Here is a 25868-nt window from a genome sequence, read left to right on the forward strand (position 1 = left end):
AGAGACTGTCATCTCTGATTAATCAATAAAATTCTTATTATTTCCCAAGATTAATAATAAAGCAAAGATACTTACCGTTACTTTCTGACTTGCGTTATCGCCATGGATGGTGAGAAACGGGTTGGCGGTGGCTGGGTGAAGTGGCGGTGCCTGAGTACCTGCAAGCAGGTTGTTAATCGGGATCTGTGTTGGCCCAGGGATCTGGAGCTGCTGCAGTTCAGGTGGGTGGTGCTGCTGGTGGTGATGCTGTTGCATTAACTGATACAGAAGGGCCTGATGTTGTTCCTTTGGTAAAAACATGTGGGAGAAGATGAGTTCCCAGTCACAGAATTCAGCAGTCAGTAAAGCCTGACTTTTCTATTTTCTTTTTTACTTTAATGTTAGATATTTAAATATAAGTCACATTTATACTACTAAGAAAGAAAACAAGTGTCTTATCTGGAAAAATATAGTGCACTAGATAATAACCATCTATTATAAAATGTCAATATCACTAGTGAATGGCTTATTTTCAAAACAGAGCAAATAAATATAGGAGACCTCTATTCAAATTGGGTTATCCATGATAATTAAGGGCAACGGCAACTTAGAAGTCACAAGTTATCTGGATCTGACTTTAGAATGTGGGCCATTCTCATTCCCAATTCTGGGAACATAAAAATAACTTTTAAAGTTCTCATTCATGCCAACAAAGAGTGCTTCATTGGTGTAGTTATGAGACTATTCTTTGCAGCAAGTATGTATTTGATTTCTTGAGTGTTTACTACGTGCCAGGCACTGTTCTGAGCCACATCAGTGGGGGAAAAAAAATCTCTGCCCGTCCGTGCTCGGCCTGAGGGGAAGACAGAGAGACCAACAAAAATGTTAGGATATGATTATTGGTAAGGATCAGGGTAAACAGCAATGTGTGGGTGACAGTATGGGGGGGGTGGAAATCTCAGATAGGTCAGGGTGGTTTTCACGCGAACAAAGACTTGGAGGCAAGGAGGGAATTCACTATATGGATATGGGGAAAGGGAGGAGATTTCTAGGAAGAAGGAACAGTCAGGGCTCAGGGACTATGTGGGAGCATATCCAGTGTGATCGAGGAATGGCAAGGAGACCAGGGGCAAGCTGGGGACAAGTGAACAAGAAGGAGACAAGGGGAGAACGCGGGCCTCATGGTGGTGGGCCGTGAACACTTTGGCTTTTCCTCAAAGTAATACGGGAAACCAGGGGAAGGTTTTAAGCCGAGGAGTGACACAATCTGACTTGGGACTTCTGGAAGGATTCAATGTGAGGGGTCAGATGAGAGAGTGAAGGATGACTGCAAGGTTTTGGGCTTGGGCAACTATAAATCGGTGTTGCCTTTGGCAGAGGGAGGCAAAACTATGTGTGGAGCAGGTTTGTGACAGATTAGCAGTTCAGTTTTGGACATGTTATGCTTGAAATGTCTATTAAAATATCTAAGTGGAGATATCAAGAGAGTAGTTGGATACAGAAGTTTGATATTCCAGAAATGGGCCTGGGCTGAAGATGTAACATCTGCACATGTTTAAAGCTGGACTGGAGAAAAATATTCGAAGGTCTATGACTGGAGGAGATCACTAAAATACTAGGTTACTCTGAAAGTGACTCAGGCTGAGGTTAAGAGAGGAATGAATGGTTATGCAAGAAGAACACCGCAGTAATGTGGGCTCCTGAAGGCTAAGGGAAGAAAGTGTTTCAAGGAGGAGGGAGTGATCAACTCCGTCAAATGCTTTTGCCAGATCAAGTAAGAAGAATGACAACTGTCTACTGGACTTAGCAGTATGAAGGCCATCTGGGAGGAGACAGCAAGCAGAAAAACAGGGTAGCAGTTGGTGAGGGGAGGAGGGTCAAGCAAGAGTTTTTCTTAAGACGGGAGAAATCAGGATGACTTAGAGGCAAACGCGCTGCTTATAAACGAACAAAGTTCACCCCACAATCTTGGCTGACAAAGAAAAGATAGAATTTTTATTTATTTATTTATTTATTTATTTATTTATTTATTTATTTATTAATTAATTATTTGAGAGAGAGAGAGCACGAGAGGGAAGAGGGTCAGAGGGAGAAGCAGACTCCCTGCCGAGCAGGGAGCCCGATGTGGGACTCGATCCTGGGACTCCAGGATCATGACCTGAGCCGAAGGAAGTCACTTAACCAACTGAGCCACCCAGGCGCCCGAAAAGACAGATTTAAACAACTTCAGTTCTTGTGGTCTTTGAGCAACAATGTGTGCTAAAACCCCCTTAATGAACCATGTTCTAGAAATGAGTCATCTACATGTACTATTACTAATAATAATCTTGATTAAGAGGAAGGACCCCAAATAAACAGAATCTTAGTACTTCGCATTAAGAAGAGAGATAAGAAAACAAGATCACATTTTAGTGTAAGCATTAAAGAATTTATATACAGTCTATCTTTATACCATTGTAAGAACAGTAACAGTGAAAATGATGATCTACAATCAAAACAAGTATTTTCAATATATTTTTGACTAAAGCAAAAAAATGGGTACATACATTTTATTTACTTATTTATAAAAATTTTATTTTTTTTAAAGATTATTTATTTGGGGGGGAGAGACCTAGGGGGGGGGGGGGGAGAGAGAGAGAGAGAGAGAGCACGAGCAGGGAGGAGAGGGGGGGGGAGAGAAGCAGACTCCCCACTGAGCAGGGAGCCCGATGCAGGGCTCAATCCCAGGACTCTGGGATCCTGACCCGAGCCAAAGGCAGATGCTTAACCGACCGAGCCACCCAGGCACCCTAAAGATTTTTTTAAGTAATTTCTACACCCAACGTGGGGCTCCACCTCACAACCCCAAGATCAGGAGTCACACACTCCACCGACTGAGACAGCCAGGCACTCCGGGTAAATACTTAGAAAGAAATTACAAACAAAGGCTGAAACTCTGAGCTAATTAAATAGTGCATTTTCCAAGCAGTCTAACTCAACGAACTATGCTAGGGAAATGGAGCTGGAGATAGTTGCACAGATACATCAACCCATCTGGCTTTAGGTTTAGGACTGCACAAAGCCAGCCAGAACGTCTCTGCATGTGAGCCACACAGTTCCAATCTTTTTTTCTTTCGAGATTTTATTTTTAGGTAAATCTCTACGCCCCACATGGGGCTCGAACTTACAGCCCCAAGAGTCACACCCTCTACTAAATGAGCCAGCCAGGTTAGTCAATTCTTCCTCTCTTCTCCAAGATACCCATTCCACATTTTTTTCTCTCATCTGACCACCAATATTCTTAGCTCCCTCAGATGATGCCTTATAATTCTTTTTTTTTAAGATTTTATTTATTTATTTGAGGAAGAGAGAGAGAGCACAAGCAGGGGGAGGGACAAAGGGAGAGGGGGAAGCAGACGCCCGACTAAGCAGGAAGCCCGATCGATGTGGGATTCAATCCCAGGACCCTGAGATCATGAACTGAGCTGAAGACAGATGGTTAACCAACGGAGCCACCCAGGCGCCCCTGATGCCTTTAATTGTAATTTTAAAAACTGAAAACATTGAAAGTGGGTTTCCTCAACCTCCTGTCATAAAAACCCTCTGACAGCTGCTCCGCCTGCCCTCATCATACAGTGGGATGCTGCCCGCCAGTCCCCTCCGTCTCTGTCCCTCTGAAGAACCTTGCTGCTGTTATCCTTCCTCTCTCCTGCTCCCACCAACACATACATATGCTGTCATATTCAAAGTGAATAGAAACTTCCCCCTTAGACCACGTCTTTTTCCATTAGCTGCTCATTTCTCTGCTTTTTTAGAGCGAAGTGTCTGGAGCTGCCAATACTCCATCTTCACTTCCCCTCCTGCCATTTTCTTTGGAACCATTCGAGGAGGTTTTTACTTCTCACCACAATTGTCAAAACCTCCAGACAGCCAAATTCAATGGTCAATTTACTTTGTCCTCCCAGAAGCATTTTTATACAGCCGAGTCCTTCCTTTGTTGATACATTTGCTTCACGTGAAGCCAAGGACACCACTCTCAGTTCCCCTCTTAACTCACTGGTCACTTTTTTCCCACATCCTCTACTAGGATTGTGTTCCTCTTCCAGGCTATCCAAGGCTCAGTCCTCAGACATCAGTCCTCATTCCCTACTGATCTCATAAAATCTTGCAAATCTAAGTATCATATATGCAGCGATGACCCCAAATGTGTATTTCCAACTGAACCCTTTCCCGGGACCCCAGACTCACACAACTGTCTGGTCTACACCTCACTTGAATATCTAAATAGACATCTCCACCTTAGTTATGTCTGTAACAGAACTGCTTTCTCTCCAAAACCGGCTGTTCCTTCCGGTCCTTCAGGTCCTCCAAATCTCAGTAAAACTCAACATCCCATTGTTTAGGACTCTTCTTTACCGTCAACGTCTGACAAACAAGTCTTGTTGGTTTTATCTTCAAAATACACAATCCCAGACGGTTCTCCCCCACATTGATCCTACTATTTAAGATACCACATCTTCTACCTGGACTACTCCAATAGCCTCCCTGTTTCTCCTTTTGCTACCATCTCCCCTCCCAACACATACAATTTCCCATACAACGGCTAAGCTAATCTTTAAAAAGTGTGAATTGTTATCATGTCACTATTCTGTTCAAATCTTCCAATTAATTCTTTAAAATAACCCTGAAAGAAAAAGTAAGGATATATGAAACAAGATTTTTAAAGTTGAGGTAATTATTAAAACTAGTATACTATATACTATCTTGATACATTTGAAAGTTTCCACAATAGAAAAGTTAAAAAAAAAAAATCATTAATGGCTTTTCATCATACGCAGAATTTAAATTTCCTGCCACAGACAGCCAAACACGGCCCACCCGTGACTTCGTCTCCTCTGCACTAGCCTCTCCCTTATTCTGCAGTCATGCCGGCCTTCGCTCCAGTACCCCAAACACACACATGCGGGCCTGTTCAGTGCTGCTCTTCCATTCCCCCGTGTCAAAAATGCATGTTCCTTCAACTCTTATTCAGGTCTGTGTTCAAAAGTCACCTACTCAAAGAGGCAAGACTCTGCTATCTAAGATGAGGCCCCCGTCCCCCTGTTCCTCTATCCCTTTAACCTCCCCCTCATTTTTCTTTTCAGTGCCAATCACTACACCCACACATTTGTTTACTGTCCACCTCCAGAATGGAGGTGATGAATGAAACCCCATGAAAACACAAAGTCTTATTCAGCACCACATTACCAGAGTCTACAAGAGCCCCACAGTGTATGTTCTGAAATTTGTAAACGAATCAATATAATGTCACTACAGGAATCATGGACTATACCAAATGGCAAGACAACCTATTTTGGGGGTTATGCATCCGATAATGCTATTTCACAAAATGGGTAAGTCTGTACCCATGCTGAATGTCTATTACAGCCTAGAACACTTGCTCCTAATAAAAATCAAATATTATCAAAAGGAAGAACTTACTGGCGTGAGCTGTTGAGAATTTAACAACTGCTGAAATTGCTGTTGGTGAAGAAATATTTGTCTTTGCTGGTCAGAAAGTAATCCTAGTCCTGAGGCACTGAAAAATGATTAAAATTCTTACTTTCTACTATATCTTTAACGTTTCTTAAAATGTAAAATGAAAAACAACTTTTCAGTTTGGTGTTTAATGAGTTAACAAGTCAAATCTAAATATAATACTTTCTGTTAACAATCACGTACACATTTCTCTCTCTCGTGTATATACAGGTAAATAAGAATTCACACTGTCAAGAAATGCTTTGTTTTCCTTTTTATTATAAACCAAGAAGGCACTCAGGACTTTATGGAATAGAAACTTAAATGTGTTTGTAACACGCACGTAATAATTTTTACTTACTCAAGGATAATTTAACCCACACTAAATAGCATATATGTAAAACAAGGAAAAATCCCAACTACTAATTCACTTTACCTAACCCTTTTTAATGGTCCCAATGGAGAGTAAAATTAAACACCAAAGAAAAGGGAGCCAGAAAAACAGTTTACTAGTATCCACTGCAAATCCATTTAAAACGATTTATTCCTCAAATGTATGTTCAGTAACAACATGGCTTTAATCCCCTTATTTTGAACAGTCAAATGAAACTCCAGTACCATGAAACAGTTTCACTCACAGGAAATTCAAGATAATTTGATATAGGCCTTCATCCTATGTCAAAATCTTTACTTATAAAACTAGCAAAATTGCACAGCTGAATTTTAAGAAATCAATATTCATTCATATACGATCTTCATTACAATATTTTCTTCAAAATTTATGATACATGAAGGCAATATACAAGGGGAGATAAGACAGATCAAGAATGAAATTTTTAGCACAGAATATATTTAACGCTTTATTACTAAAGGTGATTTAGTTTTGTTTTAATCTGAATTACTTAAATTTCAAAAATAAATGGCTCTTAGAATAATACACTTAATCTAGAAGTTTGCTAGATTTTCATTTCTTGTTGATTCCATCTACAAGAAGCCCATTAAAAACCCCAATTTGAAAGCATGGACAATGCTGGTACTATATGTTGCACTAAAGAACCCAAAATCTATTACGTGCGTTTCTTACCTGTTAGTCAGTGTAGCTGGCATTGGATGTGTTGCATTAGGTGGTACAGTTGTGTGGGTGAGGGGGGCAGGGTTCTGGGATATTGTGACAGGGGTCTGAATAACCCCATTTAAAGCTCCTACAATGCCATTAATTGCCAGTTGGTTACCTGGCAAAGCTCCAATTATTCCACCCACTCCAGGCACTGTAGGAATGGTGGATGTTACAGTCTGCATTCCACTAGCCAGGGCCCCCACTGTCACACCATTGACCTGCTGAACTCCACTAACGCCAGAGCCAGGCTGAGCTGGACTCTGCCCAGCAGGAGGTGGGGTAGAAAGAGCAGAAGAGCTGCTGGTGCTTTGTCCACTGGAGGTTAAGTCCTAACGTAAAAAAGAATAGGAACTTAAGTTAGAAAGAACACAGCAAAACTGTTTAAAATCATCTTAAACCATTTAATGTGATATACTATTGTTCATAAGAAAAACACAGAAATGAAACTAACCACACCAAAATTACCTGATTTAATACAGGAAGAGAATTATCAGGTAAAAAGCTGTTTCCTAGATGAGGGCTCTTACTGCTGTTCAAGGAATCAGTGGTAGGAGCTAGAATAATAAAAGACAAAAAGAAGCCTATTTACCCTGTTAAATGACATTATGTGTAAGATTAAAGGCTTATCTAAAAGCTTATCCTGAAGCCCACATTAAAAACACTTAAATATTAAGTCTTGCTATGCCTAATACCAGTTTAAAGGGAAAAATCTATAACTCTATTGAGTACTATGGCTTTAAATCAATAAAGAGATCATTACGCATTTCAATAACTATTATAGTTAAATTACGTACTAAAGAAGCTAGAGCAAATTCAAGTTGATCACTTAACAGATTCTTCATGTTCTTTGAAAATAACCTATCATTCCTTTTCTACTTCTTCATATAAATGGTAACCAGTTATTATTCACTTATTATGAAAAAGATACTGAAAGTCGATCCTACTTTTCTTAGATATGCAGTAAGTATTTTCACACTTACCATTCTGTGCTGAAAATGCATGCATTTGATGAGACGGACTAGGATTTGTTGTTATTGTTGGAAAAGGCACTGAGAGCTGTGCATTCAATAACTGAAGACGTTCCTTTTTGGCTGTCAAGTTTTTAATCTGCTCTTCCAATCTCCGATTTTCAACTTGAAGTTGGTGTAATGACTTTAGCATTCCTAAAACTAGCAAACATTTGGATGGTTTTAATAAAGATAAGTTCCCACACAGGACTAAGTATTTTACAGACAGAAGCGTCAATAACTTTCAAAATAAGTTAAAATAGGAAAGTAGAAATTCTGTAAAGCATCCCCAAATTACTAGGTTTTATTTCCAAATTTATACATAGATATAAATAGACCACAATATATTATGTGTATATATAAGCATAAGGGGACATTGGTCCTAGATGTACCTTCTGGAAACTCTGTTGCCACATATCAAAAAAACCCCACCCATCTGGTCTAGGTAGTTTCCATTCTCAAAGAAAAATGATGACATCTTATTTTCACCAAAATAAAAACCTAATTAAAAATTCAGTGCCTGCCATAATTTTTCATTAAAATCCATATTTAAAATGGGAAAGAATCACACCAATATCCTTCACCGCAATAAAGAGCACAAGCTTCTGTGTGCTGCTTGGCTAAACTAAGCATGCCACCAGACCCTGGGTGAGAAGTCTCCACGCGCAGCTGCTTGGCATGCTGATCCACACATCCCCCAGCAGGGGGCAGTGTGCACGCACCACAACCCCCACTCCCAGCTCCCAGAGAAAAGCCGATCCTCCGTAAACAGGCGGTTTCTGTCCTGCCTCATCACCTCAAATAGTTTCAATTCCTTCCACAACTCGGACCTCTCAACTGACAACACTGAGTAGTTATGCCAGGGTGATGGACACTTTAAAAGTTCTACGTACACATATTAAAAAGTTGTATTTGTTTAACATGCTCTCAGGGCCTTTAAAAAGACACAAGTGTAGTGGTACACACATATATGGTCATTTCCCAAGGATTTAACTTTTATCCCTCCTCTTCAAGATACTACAAAGAAACCCTCAGTGTACCCAAATGAGATGCAATAAGACTAAGCTAAACCTGTCCTCCAGCTATCATGTTTAAAGGATTATCCTGGCATGAATTTCCTCACAATTAGCATTTTTCCGTCAAGGCACCATTCATAAAACAAAACAACACGCACACAAAAAACCGAAAATATCAATTTACGGCACTTGTCTACTAACAATAAGCAAAATGTTTTGTTTTGATACAATAAAGCAGTAGAAGCCTATATCCCAAAACGATAAAAATTATTTTTTCCCTAAAAATGTGTATCCTTAACATGAGGCCACTTCCCCAGCTAACTGCCACTTATAGTAACTTTGCTTTTTTAGCATTTTTCACACATGATCCTCCCTAATACTTAACACTGAAAAATACTAAATATATATATAATACATATATTATATAATTTAATAAATAATACAAAATATATATAAATTTAGTAATTCTTATTTTCCTATCCAAATTATAAAATTAAGAAGACGGTGGACCATATTTGCCTATAAGCATTTTTATTTTTACTTTTTTCAAAATTATTTCTAGGGGTACAGAAGGAGCAGAAGGAGAGGGAGAGAGAATCTCAAGCAGACTCCCTACTGAGCGAGGAGCCTGATGTGGGGCTCGATCTCACAACCCTGAGATCATGACCTGAGCTGAAACCAAGAGCTGGACACTCAACGGACTGAGCCACCCAGGCGCCCCTGACTAAATGCATTTTTTAAAATGAATTCTCCAGAGGTAAGCCAAATTTTCTTCAAACAATTAAGCTAAGATATAACTCATGTATTTCAGTAAAATTTAAAAATTGGTAAGAACAAAGTACCAATATTAAAATAATTCAAAACCGTAACAATAACCACTGAACAGATCAGGGCTTGCTGTGAGCTAGGCAATTTTCTTCACAGTTTTTATGCCACTTAATACTTAAAACAACACTATGATACAGATACATTATTATTCCCAGTCTACAAATGGGAGCTAATGTACACATTAAGAAACTTGCCCAAGATCCTATCATTAATAACAGGTAAAGATAAGATTCAAATCCAGTGGTAAAACTGTAGAATCTGTTCTATTAAACCATTACACTACACTTTCTTGCCATATTATACAAAACATTATTTTGTAATTTCACTGCTACTGATAAAGTGTGACTGCCGCATCTATCCATCTGTCTGTCCGTCCATCTTTTAAAGACATGAAAAGAATACTTACTGTCACTAGGAGTACCCTGTTCTAATAAAAACTGCTGTCCTTCACTCCACTGTCTCTCCAAAAGCTGTTCTATGCTGGCTGCTACTGGAGGCAGATTTTCCAAACTGCTGTTGACTGGCTGATCATAGCGAATTTGTAAACTGCTTACAGGAGATCTGTTGAAAATATTAATTTTCAGGTTAAACAGAAAGAGAGTGCATTCACATTTCGTACCTTATGCTGACCCTTTCCCTGTAAGTCTTCTAACTCCAGGCTGCCTATGCTGGAAGAATGATAAAACCATAATCCACCCTAAAATTGAGTAATTACCATTCTTCCTCCCCAAATTATAAAATCAGGGGAATAGCTGGCTATATTCAGTAATTAAAAACCACTAGAAAATATAAACACCCCCCCAATAATCTCTGAAATAGGCTGTAAAAGAACTGATATAGCTTTAGACAAAAGGGGGAAAGACAGTATTAGAAAACTTTAAAATAATTAGCCAGAAGAGAAGAGTTCCACCATTCTGCTTTTATAAAATAACAGAGTAACATTGTACAATTATAATAATGAAGAAAACATTTTAATTTAAAACCAACAGAATCTCAAACACCAGTTTTAAAAAAGAAATTTTTAATAATTTTGAAGGAGCCTTTTGTTATAAAGTAAAAAATATGGATTTTCTAGTATTTACAGGATTAAGGAGCATTAGCAAGCCCAAAGTAATTTTTATTTGAACCCTTTATACAAATTTTTCTAAAATGCCTTGGATCTGTACTTCAAGTGGTACTAACTTAATCAAAAGTCTTCCAAAACAAATATTACTTATATTAAGATGAACATGTAATGTTCTCTCATCCATTTTTTGTTTTAAATTAGCAAACGTGGTCACTTCTACTCTCCAGCCTCCACACTAACATAATACATTAGGAAAGGGCTTTAGCCTTTCCAAAGTGTTTCCACAGAAGTATCTCATATGATCTTTGTAACAACCTACTGAGAAGTCAAAACCTGGCTTATTGGTTCCATTTCTATATGAGGAAACACGATGCAGTTTTAGTGACTTGGGCAAAGACACGCTGCTGGTAAAGGGCAGAGCTGGGCGCAGCTCGGGTCTTCTAACAACCCACTAGTGTTCTGCCGCTGCCTCAGTATGCTTCTCTACCAAATCTCTTTCAACAAGTTAAACAAACGAGGTTTTTTTATTCTACACGTAAACACACATGCTCCATACAGTTGACCATCCTCTCCAAACAGTACATTATGCCAGGATAATTTAGGTTATTACATTTCAGGCTGATTTTTAAAGGGTAATATAAAGTTGGAAATATATGCTAAAAATAATTTGGTAAAATTTTTTGTTTAACTTTGTTTTATCCACTTAGCTAATGAAAAACTAAGAACTATGCTAATAAGCAAAATAGCACTGAGGGATCTCGCAAAATTTCTGGATAGCTTCTAGGATATTTTAAGCTTAAGAATGGAACACAGAAATGCCTCCTCCACTAAACATGAGCAAAAGCCCATTAGTTTTCTTCTTTGAAAAGTGGAATAAAATAGTACAGAAATAATCACCAGCATAAAATTATAGATTAGGTCAACTGATGTTATCAAGTGTGTGCTTCAGATTCCTAGTTGAAAAAGAAGGAATATTTCATTTCCTCCAGAGTTCAATTAGGAAAAATACTACTACTTTTAGGTCACCCGGGAATTTTATAGGAAAAGACACTACTGGATGTACCACTAGAAAATAGCAAAATTAGAGATTACTGATGTTCCTGAAGACATTACCAATATATCAGCAATATAACAACAGATATTGATGGTATCCTCACATTAAAAATCTTTGTTTTTAATAGAATTTTTAAGTTCCCATAGCTGAAAAATGTTCATTTCCCACAGCTGAAAAAAGACTCCAGAATGGGCTTTTACCTCCTTCTGTTCTCCATTCTCACCCAGTCTAACCATGCTTGAGGCAGTTTACAAAATTAGAGAGCAGAGAGAAAACAAACTGAAAGAAGATATAGAAGTTGAAAGTAGAATACAATTAATAAAAAGAGAGCCACAGCCTAAAGTTCCATCGTTTTCTATAAATTGATACAATATTCCCTTCTGCCATACTCCCCACTGAGAACAGAAGATGTGGGGCACTTAAGACTGTGCTCAGAGAAATTCAACCCTTTCCATAGAACTCTGGTAAGAACTCTGCTAACAGGAATAACCTTACATACATTACACAAGGTACCTAGATTCTACCATGTAGTCTCTACGACCATTTCACAGAACAATGTAATAATGTGTTATACTTAGATTCAATTTTAGGAACTAGAGGGATTTTTTTTTTCAAAGGTTTATTTTTTTCTTAGTAATCTCTACACCTAATGTGGCACTCCAATTTACGACCCCAAGATCAAGAGTTGAATGCTCTTCCAACTGAGCCAACCAGGTGCCTCAATAACTAGAGGGATTTTATTTTTTATTTTTTTTAAGATTTTATTTATTTATTTGACAGAGAGAGACACAGCAAGAGAGGGAACACAAGCAGGGGGAGTGGGAGAGGGAGAAGCAGGCTTCCCGCTGAGCAGGGAGCCCGATGTGGGGCTCGATCCCAGGACTCTGGGATCATGACCCGAGCTGAAGGCAGACACTTAACAACTGAGCCACCCAGGCACCCCAAGAACTAGAGGGATTTTAGAAATGAGCCCCAAGAACTAGGAACTAGAGATGAAAGGGTTAAGTGCACTGCCCACAACAGAGCTAAAACTGGAACCCAAAGCTGAAAGCCTTGAGTCTTGTAGCTTTAAGAGGTTGACCAAAAAGAATGAGCCAAATTAATGTACTTGATAGTACCAGCAGCTAAATATACAAATGATAAAAACAAGAGAGTTGAAACTGACTGGAAATCTAAGAAAAGGGATGTCTTCTTAAAAGCTTAGAAATCTAACCATGTGTTTAATATTCAAATTAATTTAGAATCATTTTTCTTAACAGTCCAGACATGCTTCTTATCTACAGAATGCTTTTACAGCCTCACACAAATGTACGCTCTGATAGGAGATAAAGAAGTTTCCAAATCTCAAAATGTTTCCTTTGCCGACACTCTGCAGAGTAAATAATGCTTACCGTGGTGAGAGACTTCCTCGGGGTGAGCTTCCTCTGCCAACAAGGCTGCGGCTATTGTCTCCAAGATCTTGATCTGCAGTGTAAATATTTCATAGCTGATAAAGTGACTCTCACTAGATAAGAGGTTTTAAGCTCTTGCCCTGATTTTTCCTAAAACATACATAAAACCTTTACCACTATCTTTGCAGTTACTATGAAAGTAGAAGATCTAGTATGTTGCTAGTTCAGAATTGCTGAACTGTGGCATGTAAGGCGTTGTCCCTACACGTTTTTGTGGGTGTAGAAGGCCATGGATTATGTTCCGTTCTTTCATTCCTTTCAATTTTACAGCACAGAAGCGTGGTTTGCATTTGCAGTACCCTCCCCTCAGCCACTTTTAATTTCTACGGTTAAAGTAATGAATCACAGCTGTGGACAGCTAATCTGTATGCTTATCACAGCAAATCCTTATGCTTTGTATTTTTTAACACTTTGCATCCCAAGACAAGTCATAAAATGCATAATGTATTACACAGAACCACACACCATAACTAAAATTACATATATTACATGGATCCTCACACCAAGAATAAAATTAAACACTAAAAATTTAAGTTGACGAAAACAAGTAGGAATATTCTGTACTTAGAAAGGAAAAAAATTAATTTCTTCAAAATAATTCTTAGGTAACACTGAATATCTCTGCTTGAAAAGTAACTTGTATTTCTCCTACAGTCAGTTCCTTCTAAAATCACCCTATCTGGCCCCTTTCAAGATTGCCCTCCCCTTATTCTGAGTCAGGTAACCTCTGACCCTTAAAGGGTAAAGACATGACTGATCCATTCTTGGTGAACTGCTAAACCCATTCCCTTCCCCCAAACAGGCATGACTACTTGGACATGTCAACAAATCCTTAAGGATGGAATGAAACAAAGCAAATCCAGTGGCTCATTAAAACAGTACAAGAGGCAAATGCTACAAAACGTCAACTGGTAAAAATTCACAGGATTACTAAACACTGTAGAAATTCTCTAACAGGATTTTTCTAAACCAAGTTTGTGTAATGCAATTTCATGAATTATGCAAATAAAGGTTTAGGCTATTCACAGAAAAGCCCAGTGTTATGTTACTTTCATTGCACAGAACTGAGAACTGAACACATCAATCACAAAAGTCACAGGAGACATTGTTGCATTCCTGCCTGCCGATGGCTCTGCTTAAACATTTACATTTCAGACAGTAAAAAAAGCACATCACTATTTTGCAGCACAGTGCACTATTTACTTCCAACTGTGACTCTTTTGGTTAAGGTGGGGGGGGGTTTGCAGCACAATCCTATATTAACCACACCTTTAGACTCTTCAAATAAAATGAGCCAATGGTGGGGGTGGGGGAATTACATTGGGGGAGAATTTAAAAATTCTTGAAAACTTACCTGTTTGATTGTTTTCAGACTGAACTATAAGAGCTGCCATTGATGAACTTGGATTTAATCTACTGCCATACATATGAGATGGTGCCTGACTAAGAGAAGATCCAGATAGGGTATTTGCCTAAATGAAAAGAATTACAAAGGTAAATGAATTATACTTGAAAATATCTTCATGTTTTTCCTCCTAACAGACCTAGTAACTATTTTTTCCAACCTAAAAATATAAGCAAACATTCCTGAATTTTTTGAAGAGCAAATTTCATTACTTGTTTTACCATTCCAACATTTCAATTTTTGAAAAGTCACATAATTCCAAATTAAAAAAAAAATAAAGACTGGCACAAGGTTATACTTGCTTTAATTTCAGAGTAGCTAGTCACTAACAAAACCCAATGGCATGGTAACCATGTGAATATATGACTAATTATTTAATCTTATTAAACCATTTACAAAATAAGGGCAGGTAAACAAATGCTTCAGTCTCTTACATCACAGACTGGCGAAGGAGGTCAAAAGGTCCAATTTCTACTTTTACTATTTTCACTATACAGAGCTATATTTCCATTGCTTAACTCTGTCATTAGTAAAACCTGCACACTATTCTGTTACTTCCTATTTTGATAGACTTGGAAGCCTGCTGCTTTTCCTGTTTTGTTTTGTTTTTATTTTAAAAGAAAGCAAACAGGCATCACAAGTATGTTTTCTATACAATGCAGAGCTCAACGAATCACAGCTTTGCCCTGACCCCATATAAGGCACTGTCTTTTTGGCAGGAAGCCAGCTCCACTAACTGGAGAGCTGGTCCAAAGTTTGTAATTCATTCATGTTGCTAACCACAATTCTGAAGGCCTCTACTGGGACTTGTGCCAAACAAGCGAAAATGAACCCTTAAACAGATGAAGCTAAGGAGGCTGGCCAAAGTCTTGCGTAATCCAATGTAATAAAAATGCCTTCTTTGATGTGAATACTTTCTCCCACTTTCTAAGAATATTATAACCTTAAAATGTGGCATTTTGAGAGCAAATCTCTTGTACACAAAATACTGTTACCCAAAGGCGGCTATTACTAGCCTGAAATACTTTTCAAATTTAACAGAAACCACAAATTTGTAAAGTAGACTTCATATTCTTTTTCATGAATGAAATCAACCAAAGCTTTATAAAAATGAAATCATTGTACAGTAACTTCAGAACAGAATTCTGGAAAATAATTTCAAAGGATTGAAGCACTTCTAATATGAAGAAACTGAGTAACAGCAAAAACAAAAGATGGGGACACACTAACATGTACAACTGCACACAAGAGACCAACACAACACAGTGGTTATAGTGAGCAAAATATTACAGAAAATAAACTGTGTTTCCGGAAAGACTCAGACCCCGACGTTATGTACGGCCTCTAGCCAACTGACTGGGCATGGAAACTGGACTTGACAACTCACAGAAACAGCCTGTGGTGTAGATGCCTGTCCCCATGCTTCCGCTGTTTCAAGGGGTATATTTTCTAGCTCATTCTTTCATGTCTAAGTTTAATTGGTCAATTTTTGGTTTCATTTTTCCTCTTCTTAAAGATGTGTACAGAAAGTAAGTTTGTACTATTAGGGGCGCCCGGGTGGCTCAGTCGGTTGGGCGACTGCCTCCGGCTCAGCTCATGATCCTGGAGTCCCGGGATCGAGCCCCGCGTCAGGCTCCCTGCTCGACGGGGGGTCTGCTTCTCCCTCGGACCCTCCCCCCTCTCGTGCTCTCTCTCTCTCTCTCTAACAAATAAATAAAACCTTAAAAAAAAAAGTAAGTTTGTACTATAAAGTCTTGTTTAACAATCCATTAGCCCCTCAGTAAAAGGTAAGGCATAATTTTAACCTCAAGATCATACTAGATCCCATGTATTTAGTAGTATAGCATACTAAAATATACAATTCACAAATGGAAATATACTTAAGATTTTTTTTACATCTCCAGAAGTCAACTACCTGGAAATCTTGGCTACTCGCAAAATAACTTAAGGTAAGAAAAATTACCAAACAGACAGAAAGACCAGATGTTACCAGTCCCATGTGTAAACATCTCAGATACCATATACTTAAAAATACCCTTTGCAGAACCAATTTGCTCTTACTCTAGATATAATTCTAAAAAGATCAGCTTATCATATAAAAGATTAGAAGTAGAAAATTAGAAAGAGGAATAAAAGTCAGTTCTTGAGACATTTGTTGGCAGCAAGAATCAACAGCTAACAGTATAAGAAGAGAGAGAAAAATAGGAGCAAGAGTGAAAGCACAGTCCAGAGTGGTGCTCAAAGAACAGGGACAGCTAAATGCCTTAGCATCTGTACCTCAGCCTCCTGACTCCTCTTTTTCATGCAGTCAGCTATAACGGCTGAAACATAACTAATACTGTACCACTTGGACCACTTTTTTAGTTCCAATTATCAGTTTTATGAGCTGTCGTAGTCTCTTGATAAGAATCAAAAGATCCTACTCCTCAGAAAAACACTTTTTTAGGAAGGGCTCTTTCTGCAAGGGCTTTATATTTATCCTTATTAGCTTCACATTTTTTGATGTAGTCTTCAAATTATCTTAGTTATTCTATCACACATTAGCCCACCATACTAAAAGATCAAAATGGAAAGCAGTACTGCATTATAACTGATTTGCATAATGACTATCGTCAAGAAGAAGATAAATCATCTTTAGCATAATTCCAAAAAAGGAAAGTCTATATTTTACAAAGGTGCCAGCCAAAAGTAAAATTAGTAATAAAATAAAAACCTAAAATGGGAATATATTCTCCATTATCCTAAATGACCAATTTCCCAAATTCCCTGAATGAGTAAAAATTATCTGGTAGTTTGTTTTTTAAAAACTATTGCATTTATTGAAACCAGAAACTTTGGAAAGAGATTAAAAGTTATTAATTTTATCAGGTAGCATTTTGTGGTGTATTAAAACATCTAAACCACTCTACGTTAAAACTCAAGTCATTAATACCATTTTAATTGGTAACATGAGTTACTAAAAAATCCACAAATGTCTGACACTGCTTAGCCAATACTTCTGAAATGATGTTTAGAATGGTTAATGTTGAGAACGCACGAAAACTCTTGCCACCTCAGGGCCAAGAAACCCCCATCAGTTTAGTGAAAAGATTTACAACTACTTAGTAGCAATGAAGAAGGGTAAGTGAGAATGGAGTGGGGGGGGGGGGGGGGGGGGGGTGACTTACTGAGGAGAGCATACACGTAATGTCGGACATTTTGCAGACCCAAAACTTTCCGTGAACTCCACTACTTTTGCAACTTTTCTATATACATCTATAATTAATTTAAAATAAGAAGTTAAAACAAAAAAATGATTGTAGGGGCATCTGGGCGGCTCAGTTGGTCAAGCATCTGCCTTTGGCTCAGGTCATGATCTCAGGATCCTGGGATAGAGCCCTGAGTCAAGCTCCTCCCTCAGCGGGAGTCTGCTTGTCCCTCTGCCTCTCCCTGCTGTACTCTCTCTCTCTCAAATAAAAATAAAATCTGTAAAAAAAAAATGATTATAAAACAAACTGGTTACGTGACTTCATGGTGTCCCACTGAAATCGTATCATCTACTCAACATGTGAAAACAGGTGTTAGGTTAGATCAAGATAAAAATATTTAATAAATATTGTAAGTTCATATTGCCATAATAAACTTCTAATATATATCTTAGACTTTTTTGTTCCCTTCTCTAATTAATAATTGAAAGGAACCACTTCCACTCAAGATGTTATATGACACTTACTCTAATACTTTAGTAAACGCCTGAGAGATATAATTATTTTTCAAGATGGACCCAAAGGCAAGTAGAGTAAGAATAAATTGAATAATTATTCAATTATTGAGGTAAATTTAAGCCACTTTGAAAAAAAAAATATGTTTAGGTGCCTGAGTCCAACAACCCTAAGCAAATTTAGAGCAAGTTATTATGTTAAAACATCTAGAAAGATATGTAGATCTCTACCACGGCAGTATTCAAATTCAAAGAAATTTATTAGTCTTTCCTAAGTAGATTCACAGACCATATTAAAATATTAACAAGATTAAAATGACATCTCAGCTTGAAATTTCCCCTGTTGATAACAGTTCACTCCTATATTCCAAATGTCTGCTTATGACCATAGAGAAGTTTTTAAAAGAACTCTAGTTGTAAAGTAACTCTACCAAATTCCTAGGCACTTGGCCCCTTCCAGAAGAGTTGGTTGTGTAGGAAAAAGTCAGGCTAACGCCCACTCAGTTATTTGAATATCAGACTTAAAAGTGTATGTTTTCATTTAGGGTTTTTTTTTTCTCTCTAATGTTGGTAAAGGCAGAATAATACAGAATAAACAACAAAAATTAAATTTGAGAGAACAGAACCTATAAAAACTTCACCTTTGTAAAGTATCACAGCAATACATCATCTAGAGGTGGATATATGAAACTTCATACATTTCTTAAGTGCACAATTAACCTGTCAATAAACACTGAAATCAAACAAGCTCTAAAACACAGTAGAGCTGCTTCTTCAAGCGTTCCAACCCTGCATATGATTTAAAAATACATTCTTCCAAAATCTTGTCAGACTCACTAAACTGAGTATTACTTTTAAAATTTTCAGTTTCATATATATTCTTAGAAGAAAAAACTTTTCATCATCACTGTATCTGCCATAAATCAAGCTCTCTCACCTTAGGCAAGGTGCTAACCTGCTCTGTCTTCAATTCCCATGGGTAAAAATGGAACTAATAATAGCACCTACCTCATAAGAATACTGTGAGAATTAACTGAGCTAGTATATAAGGCTTATAAAGAGTTCTTGCCACATGGTAAGCATTCAAATTTTAGCTTATTTTAAAAATTATTTCATACACTATTATGACTTCCATATTTTCCATCAATATCATTAAAGAATATCATTTATCGATTATATTTTGATATTAATACAGCTATATTTCAAAGATTAAAACCTATTTCCTTGAGAAAAACTAGATAGTGTCTCATTATGCAATGATATTTCAATCTATGTATGCTATAATAACACAGCAATACTGCAAATATAATGTAGGGATTCAAATATTTTAATGATAATTTATGTATTTTTTCAATTTGCAAACACAATTTGACTAGAAAAGTTTCCAGGAAAAATTAGAGAACAATGCAAAGTTTCATATATTCTTCAACTCAATTCAAACTTTGCACTATGAAACATATTCTGATAACAGACCCCATTTCTGTGTCAGCTCCCACCAGTAAGGCTTTAATACTCAGCGTGTGATGAGAGATGAAACCAAGTGTGAACAACTTTCAGGTCCCATGAGTAGGCTGACTGTTAAAGCTGTCAGGTTCAATTGCATCATTCCACATTATTCAATGCCCCAAACTGCTCCCTAATTGTTAGGAGCTTAACGTATTCAAAACCATTGTTTAGGCTAATGCTGAAATGCCCCACAATTGAGTTTCTATAAAGTAGTGGGAGGGATTAAATTGTTGTTAAACCATCAATGAACACTCATGATTGGACAACAGGACTGTACAGAATAACCAACCAATCCTAAGCAGGTTTCCTAATTGGTTAATACCTAATCAATATATCACCCATCTTTGGCAGAAAAAATTAAGCCCCCTAGGACCAAAGTAGCTATTGAAATAATTTAAGAACTGGAAAGACCTCAGTCAACAGCTGAACCTAAAATGGCTAAATTTCATCTATTTATGTTAACATGGAATTATATATTTTAACAGAAAAAATTTTAATACTATTTTTAGTAAGGGAAGTGCTTCTGTACAATTTATCTCACTGGTAAACAGGCTGTTTATGTAACAGCTGAAACTAAAAGTCCTATAATAATTTTAACATCAGTATAATAACCATTAAATCCAAAGTACTTTATGGTCTACAAAGTACTTATTCTCATTTGAACTTCGTAACATACCGGTCCTCACAGCAGGTAGGACAGGTATTTAAAGTACTTGATTTTACACACACAATAAGCGGACACCCACAAATGAAAAGATCTGCTCAGTCACACTAGTGAGTAGCAATGCTCCTGGAAAACAAGATTTCTGACTCAAATTTCTGCTATTTGGCACTGTGTCACACAAATGGACACAGTAAAATTGCTAACAATGTTTTGCAAAGAGATACCTCTTGACACACAGACACATCATTGGGAAATTCATTTTTATCGTAATGATTAGTAAACCAGAGACCAGACTCGAGTCATACTGCCTTGTTTCCAAACTTAGTTCCACCACTTACTTACTAGACATGTGATGTTACATAGTTACTTAACCTCTTGATCACCCAATAGTAAGGGACATTACAAAGCACTCATACAAACTTATTTTGCTCAGAATGTTAACATCCTTAAAATTACAAGTCATTATGAAATTATTTAAAACATAAAAGATGAAACTTTTCATTCTGACCAATCAAGTCAGAGATCCTCTCAAGTCAGGTCTATCTGCCTGGGAAACTGAACCATTTCCTCAAATAGAATGAAAGTACAGACATTATCTGAAAGGAAATTGAGAACTACTACATTTAAGACAACTCCCTACACACACACACACACACACACACACACACACACAATTTATACTGGAAGATGAAATAGTCAAAGCTGACTGAAGTAAAAGTCTCACAGAAATGTGCAAAACATTATTCATCAAATTAACTATACATTAAAAATACTTAAAACACCTGCAATTACTAAATATCACATAAATAAACCTTGAAAGTTCCTTCATTTAAATTACTTTTAAATTTATTTTTTATAATAGTAACAGAGTAGACAAGGAACCAGATTATCTACATGAAGACGGTGCCCAAAAGCAAAACCCAGAATGCAGAAAATAATGTAATACAACCATTTTTCATTACTTTCAGTTTTAAATTCCTTTAGTGAGGGAATCATCCTTCAAACAAAAGCACCTGAATCTTCCCAAAAGACAAACAGAATGAATGCAGAACTAGGAGACAGAGTGGAATTGGAAAGGCAAAATGAAAAATTAATGATATACCTACAGAAACTAATTTATACCTCTACTCATGACACAAGGGCAGAGCACATCATTTTTAAAAAAAGAAATCACATGGACAGTAGTTCTCTCTTCTAATAATGTTAAGAAACTATTAACTACATTGCTGTTATCTGTGAAAGAATAATTATTCTAAAAAAATATATCAAATAAAAGGGTTTAACACTGAAGAACATAAAACAACTAAGTTATCAAACATTTTTTCAAGGTTTTTTCTAATTAGAGCTGCTACGCATCAATTTTTTTCCTACAATTTTACAAGTGTCTCCTCCCCCCCCCCCACTAAGAGCACAATTCTGTTCTCAGTTTTTAATTTCTATTAAGCTCTTCCTGATCTTACCTCCCTGACCACTTTCCAGGGAACAATTCTTAAGATAGCAAATAAGTCCAACAAGAGGCCTGTCTATCTTACTTAAAAAACCAAGGCCAGAAAGATCAAGAATGACCTCTGGATTTTCATCCTGCTGGCACCAAGCCAGTCACAAAAAACTACTACTTTCATTAAGTTTTTTGGGGGAAAGTAAGGGAGACAAAACATTATTCAAATTTAACATTTCCATTCTCTGATTTATATTTTTTAAATATTTGCTTGCTGGTGTGATGGTTTTCTTAATAATTGTAACAAGATGTCTATAATTACATTTTAAATATTGGTAATTTTAATTAACCCATTTATAGCATTGCTAATCAACTACCTATAAAGGAACCCTAAATAAGAGACTACCATTTCATTATCTAAACACAATGACTTGTGCAATTTGAAAATAAACAGAGCCTATATGAAAGTTAAACAGAAATAAACTTGTCATTTTGAAGAGAAGATTCAATTACCAAGTACATCACAATTTTAAGAATCCTATCTAAACATTCAATTTATTCTCAATATTTTTGTATCGTTTCCCTCACACATTGCCTAGAAAATTCACATTTTGCACATTCAATACCAATACTATTGTCTCAGGCAGCTAAATTGAAGTAGTTCTGCACTCAGTTCAACTGAGAGGTCAATGTGCCTCAGTTGCCTGGAGACTGATGGTTGCTACAGCAGCACCAGATAAGCCAGGCTAAATAAGCTTCAGCTTGAAGGCAGAAAGCATTTACTGCTAGACAGAATCATAGATGCAGTTGTCTCAGCATGCAGCATTTGAGTCTAACTAGATGATCATATTTATAAGAGACCCATCTTACTGAAACATGGAAAGAGGATAAACAGTAAGGATTTTAATTGGACTGAATCCTGGATTACTTGCAACTATGATTTCTTTGTTCTTCAGTTGAGTCATATGTTAAGTGGAATTTTCCCTCTAGCTATAAATTTCTCTTTACCACCACTTCCCCCATCTACCTCCCTAATGCCAACCCCCAAAACCACAAACATCATGAAGGAGAAGAAATGAGATTTTTGCTTAATTCAGCCTGGAATTAACCAGAGAGTAATTAAAACAGACTTTTAAAAAGAAAGAAAAGAAAAATGCACACTGAAAATGTTCATGTGAGACTTTGTCCAACGATAGAAAGCTATCAACAGCATATGGCTACATTTAATTAAAAGAGATGAAACTATTTACAAGAACCATTCTCTCATTTATCCTTTCACCCTCTCTAACCCCACACCCCTGGTATGCTGGCTACCTCACCAAGGCTAGTGAAATGAGCTACCAAAAACTCTCCTAAATTAGTCAAACTCCCCTTATTCAGGCTGGGAGGTTCACCACATAGTTAACTTTCATTTTCAAACGTGATACCACTAATCATGCCATTGGTTTTCTACGCCAAACTGTTTGTTGTTTATTCTAATACCTGACCTGATTGTAATGGTGCCTGCTTGCCCTGCACCACTGCATACTTTAAAAATAACTAATGCTGCGCTCTGATGTACAGCTTACAGAAAATACTAAAAAGTGTGTATATATTCTAAAGGCCTGTACAACGAAAATTATGAACATATAGCATAAAGCATAAACTTATAGCAACTTACAATCTACTTAACTAATTGTGTGTAATTAGACATTTGTCTTTGTTATAAATTTCTCCTGGGGCACCTGAGTGGCTAAGCGTCTGACTCTGGATTTCGGCGCAGGTCATGATCTCATGGGTAGTGAGATCGAGCCCCGCGACAGGCTCTGTGCTCAGTGCGGAGTTTGCCTCTTTCCCTCCCCCTGCTTGCATGCTCTCTCTCTCTCACTCTCGCTCTCTCTCTCTCTCTCTCTCTCTCTCTCAAATAAATAAATAAATAAATGAAATCTTAAAAAATTTCTCCAAACACTAAGAGGCTTATTAATAGAGCTTTGGATAAAACTGAAGTAAAATTATAAAGAATTCTAAACAAATAAAAAATATATACTTAAGGAATTTTAAATTATTACCTTTGGCAAAGTGTGTGTATGTATGTGCATGTGTTTGCAGCTTTGCCTACTTACTGTCCTATTTGTATAATGCAAGATTATGATTTTTCAGATTTGACTCTTGCTTTGAAAGGATTCCTGAGGACTAGTAACTTTATAGATCTAAAGTAAAGGAAAGGGATAAACGCACAAGCACCAACACAGTCACTTATTTACAATATTTATGTACATTCTTTGTCTCCCACTAGGAGGAAAACAATACAGTACTTGTCAATCACTCTTTATCCCATCATTCTCTTATACCGGTTTTTGAAAATTTAGACAGCAGATAATAATATATTATTTCTGTGATTTTTAAAATTATAAAAGGAATGTTTTAAACCACAAAAGTCCAAAATTAGATCATACTTTCTAAGTCCTACTTCTTTTTTTTTTTTTTACTTTTAAAGATTTTATTTTTAAGTAATTTCTATACCCAACTTGAGGTTCAAACCCACAACCCTGAGATCAAGAGTCACACGCTCTACCGACTGAGCCAACCAGTCACCCCACTAAGTCCTACTTTTCAAAAAGAATAAAAGTTCACAGCAAATTACTAATTTACAACATTAGGACAAAATCAGAAACTCAGAAACTGAAAAAGATAAGTTAATGACAATGTATTCCTTTATCCTCTCTCATGCATATCATGTAAAAATGTCTATTATTTCCACTAATATGTCACAACAGATGGAGGTATTTTATAAATTCCTATAGGAAGCCCTATTTGATTTCTTTCTTCTCCAGTCAAACTCACTTTCAAAATGACAAATCCACCTACAGGTTACTTTATAGCATTGTAATAATTTACCTGAGTTGCAGCAACAGCAGGGGCTGCAGACGATGCGGCTGATGGGGAGAGAGCTCCCACTTGTTGCAAATGCCCCGAAGACTGCTGAGGTAAATGAGAACTGGAGACAGGAGTACTAGATCCTGAGCCAGATACTACATTTGGAAAGGATACTGCTACATCATTGCTGTTATAAATACCTGCAAGAAAACAAAATTATTTAAATATTTTATAACTTAGCCGCCAAATTTGTCATAGACACATAAATATTAATCATTAAGTTAGAAGACCCACATTTCTTCCTGATCTCTCCCCTCAATGATAAATTTTATTGGCGGTCATAAATAATGTATCAATAACTAAATGACTAAACACTGACTCATCACAAAACACTTGTTTAAAAGAACCTAAGTCATTTTTTGTAACAAAAATAGCTTTGCCAATAGACTAGGATCACATCAAGAAGTGCCTTGTAAAAAGTAACAGTAAGAGTTTTAGGAATTCCTGAAGGCAAAGAAATATTTCTTAAACGGGAGAATGAAGCAACTAGAGTTGTGTAAAAATCACCTGGTAAGCTTTTCAAAACGCAGCTACTACAGCCCCAGAACTCATGATTAAGAAGGTCTGAAATGGGAAGAGACGGTTTCAGAAAGGTCACCCAGGTTACAACACACTACACTTGAGATTCAAAGACCAGTAAGTGGGTTCTAGAGCTATTCCAAAGGTAAAATGAACAGACTTTGTGGCTGAATGGGGAGGGTGAGGAGGGCAGGGATGGAGGGGGACAGGGGATTAAGAGACAGTGACAACGCGGCCCACTAGGTGGTGGTAACACTCACCACCAGGGACTCAGGGAGAGACGAGGGAAGGCCTGAAAGTATTTTCAGAGGCACCATGGAGCTACAAGCCAGAAAGAAAGGGAGAAGAGAGTGAAATAATTCACTCTGAAAAGTGGATGGGAAGAGGAAGGACAGAGGTGATGAATAAAAGTGAAGAAGAAAGAGGAGTAACCAAAAAAAAAAAAAAGTGTGTAGGTTGGTTGGTTGTTTTCTGTAAAGATGGGAGATCACATTCATATGTTCCACAGAGGAGAAGCTCTTTGAGGTTAAAAGTGAGAGATGGGAAGATCTACATACAGACCAGCAGAGTTCTCAATCAGGGATGATCCTGCTCCACAGAGACATGTGACAACGTCTGAAGACATTTTTAGTCATCAAAACTAGGGGGCACTGCTGACATACAGCAGTGGAAACCTGGGATGATGTTAAACATCTTAAAACGCACA

At 37.2% G+C, this 25868-nt stretch overlaps 1 protein-coding gene across 15 annotated transcripts in view; it reads right to left on the bottom strand.

Moving 5' to 3' along the window:
• The window catches only part of MLLT10 (MLLT10 histone lysine methyltransferase DOT1L cofactor), a 208027-nt gene that overhangs the window by 4004 nt on the left and 178155 nt on the right, over positions 1-25868 (bottom strand). For all 15 annotated transcript variants that reach the window (XM_073885578.1, XM_073885577.1, XM_025891913.2 and 12 more), the window contains 9 exons: positions 24605-24783; positions 14369-14486; positions 12955-13027; positions 9850-10004; positions 7573-7761; positions 7058-7146; positions 6560-6921; positions 5440-5536; positions 76-285 (listed from right to left, as the gene is read on the bottom strand). In XM_073885578.1, the coding sequence (XP_073741679.1) occupies positions 76-285; positions 5440-5536; positions 6560-6921; positions 7058-7146; positions 7573-7761; positions 9850-10004; positions 12955-13027; positions 14369-14486; positions 24605-24783 (1472 nt within the window). The remainder of the gene's footprint in view (positions 1-75; positions 286-5439; positions 5537-6559; positions 6922-7057; positions 7147-7572; positions 7762-9849; positions 10005-12954; positions 13028-14368; positions 14487-24604; positions 24784-25868) is intronic.

The sequence above is a fragment of the Callorhinus ursinus genome, unplaced genomic scaffold (genome assembly GCF_003265705.2).
Source record: "Callorhinus ursinus isolate GAN/ISIS: 27379988/994484 unplaced genomic scaffold, GSC_fseal_2.0 scaffold63, whole genome shotgun sequence".
NCBI lineage: Eukaryota > Metazoa > Chordata > Mammalia > Carnivora > Otariidae > Callorhinus > Callorhinus ursinus.